Source organism: Lepus europaeus, chromosome 8 (genome assembly GCF_033115175.1).
Source record: "Lepus europaeus isolate LE1 chromosome 8, mLepTim1.pri, whole genome shotgun sequence".
Lineage (NCBI taxonomy): Eukaryota > Metazoa > Chordata > Mammalia > Lagomorpha > Leporidae > Lepus > Lepus europaeus.
Window position 1 is genome coordinate 105,362,539 of NC_084834.1, and position 9,318 is coordinate 105,371,856.

Consider the following 9,318-nt stretch of genomic DNA (forward strand, 5'->3'; position numbering starts at 1 on the left):
ATATGAAATAAATCTACTTGTTATATAACAAATAGTAGAAAGATCAAAGTTGTGCCTTTCATTAATTTGTTTTTTTAAAAAAATATTAAAATACAGTAGATATACACCAAGACATGCACTTAAGTGTATTATTATTCATACTTGATACCTTTTTGTTGAAAATGCTCCCCACACTTCCACAATGCCATGTCTTTCATGTTCCTCACAAGTCTTCCCACCTACCTATATTATGTGCAAAACAGTGCTGCCTTGTGGTATTTTTTGTGTTTGTCCTCTGAGGCCACACTGTGCCATCTCCAAAGGGAAATGCATTACAAATCAAGATCACTACACACAACTCCTGCAGGTTGTGTACTTCACAAGAGCATAAGGTACAAAGAAATGCATCAAGGATATAAATTGGGGCATTTATAACCTCAATTGTGGTGGAATGAGAAGGCCATGCTAAGATGGCTGCTGGCAAGGGAGCATCAGTTATTCAGGAATGGCTTTGAAACCCACCTGGCAATGGAGCCTGCCTGGCAACAGGCTGTGATTGGATGGCTTCGGATACTGCCTGGCAACAGGCTGTGATTGGTTAGGACATAAACCTCCCCTTGATAGGATTGGCTCCCTTGGCTATATAAGCTGTTGTAGCAACTGAAATAAGCGAGTCTGCAGGCTGCTCGCCTCTGGCCCGCATCCTCCGTGCATCTGCTCCAGGGCCAGCGTCCGAGAGCCACCATGCAGATGTTCGTTGTGAACACCAACGTGCCCTGCGCCTCCGTGCTGGACAAGCTTCTCTCAGAGCTCACCCAGCAGCTGGCACAGGCCACGGGCAAGCCGGCCCAGTACATCGCGGTGCACGTGGTCCCAGACCAGATCATGGCATTTAGCGGCTCGAGCGAGCCGTGCACACTCTGCATCGGCAAGATCAGCGGCGTGCAGAACTGCACCTACAGCAAGCTGCTGTGTGGCCTGCAGCCCGAGCGCCTGTGTGTCAGCCCCGACAGGATCTACATCAACTACTACGCCATGAATGCGGCCAACGTGGGCTGGAACGGCTCCACCTTCGCCTGAGCACCACGCGGGCCCCACCCAGCCCCGCATCCGCCCCTGCCCACGCCCCCCTCTGCCCTTCTGCACCCCTGCCCTCCCGCACGTGAGAAATACATGGTTGAGATGAAAAAAAAAAAAAAAAAAACCTCAACATCTGGCGCACCAACGTGAGAGAGAGAGAGGCAGTGTGTCAGACTCAGCGAGGTCCCCCATGGATTTCGGCAAGTAGGCCCCTTGGTGTTTTGTGTGCTGTTCGGTTCTGTGAGGGTGAGCACAGAATTCCCCTTTCCTTGTCCTTGTCCTCGGTCTAAGTGACCCCAGGTTAGGCACACACCGCCCAGAAGTGTAACGCCGCTTCCTGGCTCCTCCTTTTACTTTTGGTTCACCCGGCGAATTCACGTAAGCGACTGATCATCCCAGAATTCGGAACCAAGTCATCTTCCCTCACTCGAGAGAGGTGACGCTCTGGAGACACAGTGTGGGTGTACGGCCTTGACCTAACGAATCTAGGAAGTCCCCCACTAAGCACAGGACATACGTACGATCTGATACACCACTGTCTGTTCATCTAATGTAGGGAACCCCTGCATAACGCCACCAGCCGCTGAGGTGCTAGGAATTTGCTTTGTTATGGCAGCAGTGCCGTGGATGTCTTTCCTTTGGCAAGAGTGGTGCACCATACCAACTCTAAAGTGTTCAAACATGGGAAAGATACCCCCCTCTCAGAAGCGCATGCAGATTACCAAACATAGTGAATCTGTGAGTGATAACAGCCTGACACTCCAGGTCCCTGTCTCACAGACAACATTTGATGACTTAGAGAGAGAGATCAGACAGTGGAAATGACAATGTAGCAAACAAAGTAGCAAACAAGGCAGCAAAATATGCAGCAATGCCTAGTCAGCCACCCCCAGCACACCCATGGGATGCACTAGAGGACCTCTAGACAATAACTCATGTGCGATCATCCCATCTGCACCCAGTGAGGATCCCCACGTTTGTGGCAGTACTCAGGCACCCCAGGCTCTCAGGGCAGCTGCTAGACCCCACGCCACCCACATGTTTGCCGTTAATGTCGAAGTGTACACAGAATTCAGGCCCTGGATTCCAACGCCCTTAGAAAGGCTTCTGCTAACCAAGGGTCGAGGATATGCTTGTGTCTTTCCAGAGAATGCGGAACAGCCCATTTGGGTACCAGCCAGAAACATCAAGCCTGCAACCAACAGCCAACCAGAACCAGCTGAACAAGACCGAGACTCCGCCTTGTTAGCAGGCGTGTCTGCTCTATCATCCTACCCTGAGAAACTGCCCATAGCCACATCTGTTACTGTTTTATACCCCACTAGCTCTGGTCAGCCACTCAAACGGCCCACAGCCTGTGTGCAGTCATGCCATTCCTGATGACCATTGTTCCTCATTCTTACCCCTATCTGAGCAAGCACTCCTGTGGTCTCTCAATTTGAGCTCTGGTTAGTCAACGATGGGTAAGATCCCCTGGGGAACAACCTAAGACAGGCACAGCTGCGTATGGAAACCACATGGAAATGGAGTCAACAATGGTATGGCCAAGAATCATGCCTCCCGTTGCTCAAAAATAAACAAAAAGGGGGAAATGTGGTGGAATGAGGAGGCCATGCCAAGATGGCTACTGGCAAGTGAGTGTCAGTTACTCAGGAATGGCTTTGAAACCCACCTGGCAATGGAGTCTGCCTGGCAACAGGCTGTGATTGGATGGCTTTGGATATTGCCTGGCAACAGGCTGTGATTGGTTAGGGCATAAACCACCCCTGGACTGGATTGGCTACCTTGGCTATTTGAGCTGCTGTACTAACTGAAATAAATGAGTCTGTGGGCTGCTCGCCTCTGACCCGCTTTCACCCGACTCCCGGGGTCTGTGTGGCGACTCTGCGCCTCTTGCCCCATCTCAGAACGAATCAACCTCAACAGCACAGCAGGTTAAGCTCCAGCTTGCCATGTTGGTTTAAGTCCTGGCTGTGTTGCTGCCAATCCAGCTCCCTGCTAATGCACCTGGGGATGCAGCAGATGATGACACAAGTGCTTGGGCCTCTGCTGCCCTTGTGAAAGACCAGGGGGAGTTTTGGGCTCCTGGCTTGGCTCTGGCCCAGCCCTGGCCATTTGGGAAGTGAACCAGTGGATGAGTGTGCTCGCTCTCGCGTGCTCTATCTCCCCCTTTCAAACACAAAAACCTTAAAAGAAATAAACATCCAAAATTTCTAAAAATATGAAAAAGAAATGATAAAATGTATGTTAATAGTAATCATGTGAAGAAATTAATTTAGGTGTTAAATACATCAGGTCTATCCAGTTCTCAGAGTGAATTAATAAAAAAAATGTGGTAAATAATTTTGTTGTACTTTGACATGAAGGAATAAAGCTCATGGATTTTTCTATACTTTGGTTTTATTAGCCATAAAACAATTTCAGGATTTAACATTTTTTGAATCAGTAAGCATACCTTAGTGACATCTATGCAGAAAAAGGAATCTAGCTTAAAGTAACTTCAGAGTATAGCTAAACACGCTTACAGGAAGTAGCAGCACATTGAATAGGGTGCAGCAGGGACCTTACCCGGAAAATTTCTGTTTATAATGCCCTTGTAAAGCACTGTCTTCCAAATCACTACAAGCAGGAAAAAAAAAAAAAGATAAAGTGTTTAGAATACTTTCTTTTAAAGTATCAGAATTTCAGATGCAATTGACTTCCAAATGTCTATCTTATCACTTTATAAATTACATCAATATTTCCATTTCAGTATCAACAGAGTGGGAAGGAGAGCGTGTACAGGGGGAAGAATTACTATGTTCCTAAAGTTGTACTTATGAAATGCATGCAAATGAAGATATATCTGTTCCTTTGGACAAAGTATATTTGGAATTTGTCTTCATAAAGTTATATAATTATTCATAGACAGGTTAAATGTGATTATTATGATTAATACTGATAATGTTTGGTTGCCATATTTTTTCAGGTATGTACTGGATTACACAAAACTATTGGCGTTCAAGAAATAAAAGTATTTTTTCTTTGGAAATAAATCAACATCACCTTCTTAACAAGTATAAGATAGTATATTACATGTGATTTCAGAAAATTTATAGGGAAGGAGAAGTTCTTTTATAATTAAATTAAATTGACAGGGGACTTACTGAGCTACTAAAATGATCTGCTTTGTTAGGATAAATCTGATAACATTTAGTCCACTGAAGAAAATTACCATCTAGTCTTTCATAAAGAAATCTTTATTGAGCCTGGTGCCACCTGCTGTAGAGCCTAGCATTTCAGCTGAGTTATCACAGCAGGCATGAAATTGCTTTCCTTATAGGATGAGATTGTTCCTTGAATCTACCATCTGTATTTACATAAATAATCACCCATGAAAATAGACCCTCCTACTTCTTTAAAAGTTTCAGAAGGAAAGTACCACTTGTGCCGTTTCATGACAAATAAGCATAAAAATTGTTGAGAAGCAGGAGTTAGTCATTCTGTTTTAAATAGTTTAGTTATTTTCCTTGTTTACTATTTCTCCAAGAGTGCAGGTAAGTGAAGCAGCTGTGTGCTCATGGCCTTCCTCCTTATCCTGACATTGTAAGGGAGGACAGTGTCACTTATTTAACAGCTCCCATCAGTGAAATCCCTCAAATGACGGTCAGTTCCATTTGGAAATAGAGACTGAATTTATGTTCCTGCTTTCAATTAAGAAAGGTACTAAAGAGCTCAGAATTTTGTTCTTGTTTCACCTTTTCTGCACCTAGTTTCCATTTTTATATACACTTTCACAGAATAAACATCATTTTCTCAGTCTCCAAGTGCAAAATATACTTCTACCTGGCACTTTCAATGCCTGGATAGGGTTCAAGGTGAATAGATGAACAAATGACTTAGGAGAAACGTGTATACCCTGATTGGAATTAGACTTTCTACCATTTTGATTAAAGTACTACAAAGAAATTAAACAAAGCTGGAGGCATCACAATACCAAGTTTAAAGACATACTGTAAGACAGTTATAATCCAGTCTGGTACAAAAATGGACAGAAAAATGGAATAGAATAGAAATGCCAGAAATCAATCCAAGCATCTACAACCGACTTGTATTGGACCAAGGAACTAAAAGCAATCCCTAGACCAAGGACAGTCTCTTCAACATATGGTTACGGGAAAACTGGATTTCCACATGCAGAAGGATGAAGCAGGACCTCTACCTTACATTTTACACAAAAATCCACTCAACATGGATTAAAGATCTAAATCTATGACCCTGCAGAGAACATTGGGGAAACCCTGCAAGACACTGGCACAGGAAAAGACTTCTTGGAAAAGACCCCAGAGGTACAGGGAATCAAAGCCAAAATTAACTAATGGGATTACATTACACTGAGAAGTTTCTATACAGCAAAAACAAAAAAACAAACAAACAAAAAAAACAAAAAAAAAACACAGGAAAGTGAAGAGGCAACTAACAGAATGGGAGAAATTATATTTGCAAAGTACACAACTGATAAAAGATTAATAACCAGAATATACAAAGTGATTAAGAAATTCCACAACACAAAACAACACCAGTTAAGAAATGGGCAAAGGACTTAAACACTTTTTAAAAGAGGAAATCCTGGGGCCAGCACAGTGGTTTAGTAGGTTAATCCTCCACCTGCGGCACCATCATCCTATATGGGTGCTGGTTCTAGTCCCAGCTATTCTTCTTCCTCAATTCAGCTCTCTGCTATGGCCTGGGAAATCAGTTGAATATGGAACAAGTGATTGAGCCACTGAACCCATGTGAGAACCCAGAAGGAGGTCTTAGATCCTGGCTTCAGATCAGTGCAGCTCTGGCCATTGTGGCCATTTGGAGAGTGAACCAGCTGAAGGAAGACCTTTCCCTCTGTCTCTCCTTCTCACTGCAATTCTCTCAAATAAATAAATAAAATCTTAACAAAAAAAAACAGGAGAGGAAATCCACATGGCCAACAGACACATGAAAAAATGTTCAGGAAATAGAAGATACCATAAAATTGGAAAAAAACTTCAATGTTCATTGATTGGAAGAATCAGTATCACCAAAATGTCCATTCTCCTGAGACCAGTTTACAGATTCAATGTGATACCAATCAAATTACCATTCTTATCAGATACAGAAAAAATGATGTTGAAATTCATATGGAAACACAGGAGATCCAGAATAGTTAAAGCAATTTTATACAACAAAAACAAAGTCAGAGGCATTACCATAGCAGATTTCAAGATAGACTATGGGCAGTTATAAGCAAAACAGCCTGATACTGGTACAAAAAACAGATGGATAGACCAATGGAACAGAATAGAAATGCTAGAAATTAATCCAAGCATCTACAACTGCTGGAGACCAGCTCCAGCCAGTCCAGGGGCCCCAAGGTGTGAGAGGTGTCGGAGCTCAGAGAAATGAGAGATACACTCACAGCAAGGCTGATGGCATGGCTCTGGCTCTTGAGCACCAGACTTTAGTTTTATATCATAAGTCAAATAATGATTTTTTTCACAATAACAAGTCTGTTGTACATTTTTTTCTTCTACTTATCATTTCTTTGATTTTCAAGGGCATATTCAGAGCATGGGTTACAATCACAGACAGGTGCGAGATAACGGGCTGCCCACACAGGCCAAGGCTTGGAGTGCTGCTGAACTATGTACAAATTGGCTACACAAGCTAGAATAGTACCTTCCTAATCTAATATTTACTAGAAGCCCCAAGGTCAAAGCAGACTCTTTAAAATGTATCCCTTCTTTGTAGTTCTTTCTGTAATTCTTTAATTTCTTTATTGTACTTAACGTAAAGGTTCACTGAGATCTATTCCACAGTTTTGACATCCTAACCATGGTAGTATTTGTAGCATATATTGAATTAAAGCTTTATTAACATTTATCTTTATTCTACTGCGAAGTATATACCAGGGAGCCTGCTGCTTTTTCATTTTTTTCCCACAAACAGCTCAACCTTGCATAAAACATTAACCCTTTCTCCTACACTAACATTCTACTTGATTAAAATTCTACAAAGCAATGGACATTTTGGAGGTTATGAGACTAAGTGCTCGTCCCTAAAATTAGGAATACAGCAATCATTAGCGGGACCACCAGGAAGCTCCGGCTTTCTTATGCAGAGTGTAGTTACCAACAAACCTAAAACTACCAAGAGGACCACAGCTGTCCTTCTCACGCCTTGCTGAGACAGACCTGCTGCAACCTTGTCAGTCAGCCGAAGTTGCCTTAGCCTCACCATACAACCAATTTATCTTTGACAAAGAAGCTGGAATCAATCCCTGGAGCCAGAACAGTCTCTTCAACAACTGGTGCTGGGAAAACTGGAACACCATATGCAGACGCATGAGCAAGACCTCTACCTTACAATAGGGACTAAAGACCTAAATCCTAAACCTATGACCCGATACCATCAAATTATTAGAGAACATTGGGGAAACCCTATTAAGATTTCAGCACAGAGAAGAGTTCTTGGAAAAGACCCCAGAAGCGCAGATAATCAACACCAAAATTGACAAATGGGATTACATCAAATTGAGAAGCTTCTGCACTACAAAAGAAATAATTACCAAAGTGAAGAGAGAACTGACAAAATGGTAGAAAACATTTTCAAACTGTACAACTGATAAAGGATTAACAACCAGTATATATGAGGAGATCAAGAAACTGAACAACAAAACAAACCAGTTAAGACATGGGCAAAGGACTTAAACATTTTTCAAAAGAAGAAATCCAAATGATCAATAGACCCATGAAAAAATGTTCAGGATTACTAGCCATCAGAGAAATTCAGATCCAGACCACAATGAGGTTTCATGTTACCCTCGTTAGAATAGTTTACATACAGAAATCAATAAATGACAAATGCTGGTGAGGATGTGGGGGAAAGGTTCCCTAATCCACTGTTGGTGGGAATGTAAACTGGTAAAGCCATTATGGAAGACAGTATATAGATACTGTAGAGGTCTGAATAAAGACCTACCATATTACCCAGCTATCCCACGCCTGGAATCAGCATATGAAAGAGCTATCTGTGTCTCCATGTTTATCGCAATTCAATTCACAATAACAAAGACATGGAATCAACTCAAATACCTGTCAACTGAAGACTGGATAAAGAAATTATGGTATATATATGCCATGGAATACTAAACACTGGTAAAAAAAATAAATGCCTTGTCATTTGCAACAAAATGGATGGAACTAGAAAACATCATTCATACTTAGTGAAATAAATCAGTCTCAAAGAGACAAATTTTACATGTTCTCCCTGACCTGTGAAAACTAATAGAATGCATAAATGGCAACATATAGAAATGAAATTGACACTTTGAGAAGCAATGATTTTGAACAGCCCTCCTCTTGATTCTACAAGAACTTTTTATGCTACATTTTTGTTTTTTTATTTATATTTTCCTTATCTCTTTTCTTTCATACAAATCATTGAACTCTTTACCTAACATAGAGTTAACCATATATATATATGGTTATTTATATATATATATTATATTATATATTATATTTACATATATATAAAGTTAATTGAAAATAGATCTTAGTAGAGAATAAGTGAGAATAAGAAAGTGAAGAGGAAGGGGTTGAGAGTGTAGGTGGAAGTGGAGGCATGGTGAGAAGAATTACCAAGACCCTAAAGTTATAACTGTCAAATGTATAAAGTTCATAACTGCAAAGTATAGTCCTGCATACATTCCTATGGACCTACTTCTAAGGGTACAGCTTAGCAACTTGCCATAGGACCCCAAGTTTCCTTAAGCTGGCTGGTAAAAATAGCAGCTTAAGTGTTATAAAGATCAAATGAAAGGATTAAGATGTAAAGTGACCATATATAGGATCAAGTGTTAAAGTGATCATATAAATAAGACTAAGTGTTTGGAAATAGGATTAAAAAGGAGTGAAGGCTCCAACATGAGAAACAGTCCATACAGCAAACTCATAGAATGACAATTGTTTTAAGTAGCTCTTTGACCTCAAAATCAGCCCACAAGGTATTCTGTTCTGAATGAAAAGCCCTGGGAGAGTGTTTCAGGCACAGAAAGCCAAGACACTAGCAAAAAATGTCCTACATAAAGGAATCCCATGGGTGAAACCCCAGTGGAAAGAAGTGGCCAAAGAAGGAAGAACTTTTCCCTGAAGGGAGGAGAGAACTTCCAGTTTGCTTATGGCCTTGTTGAGCTAGTGGATCCAAAAGGCATCCATAGCCAAGGCAGCTCATCTCAAGAGCTTGGGT

At 41.5% G+C, this 9,318-nt stretch overlaps 1 protein-coding gene across 1 annotated transcript; it reads left to right on the forward strand.

Moving 5' to 3' along the window:
• Positions 1–723: 723 nt before the first annotated feature.
• On the forward strand, positions 724–1,072 carry LOC133765682 (macrophage migration inhibitory factor-like). The gene has a single exon (XM_062199222.1). It carries the CDS (start codon positions 724–726, stop codon positions 1,057–1,059), a length of 336 nt encoding a protein of 111 aa, XP_062055206.1. The 3' UTR covers positions 1,060–1,072.
• The last annotated feature ends 8,246 nt before the right edge of the window (positions 1,073–9,318 follow it).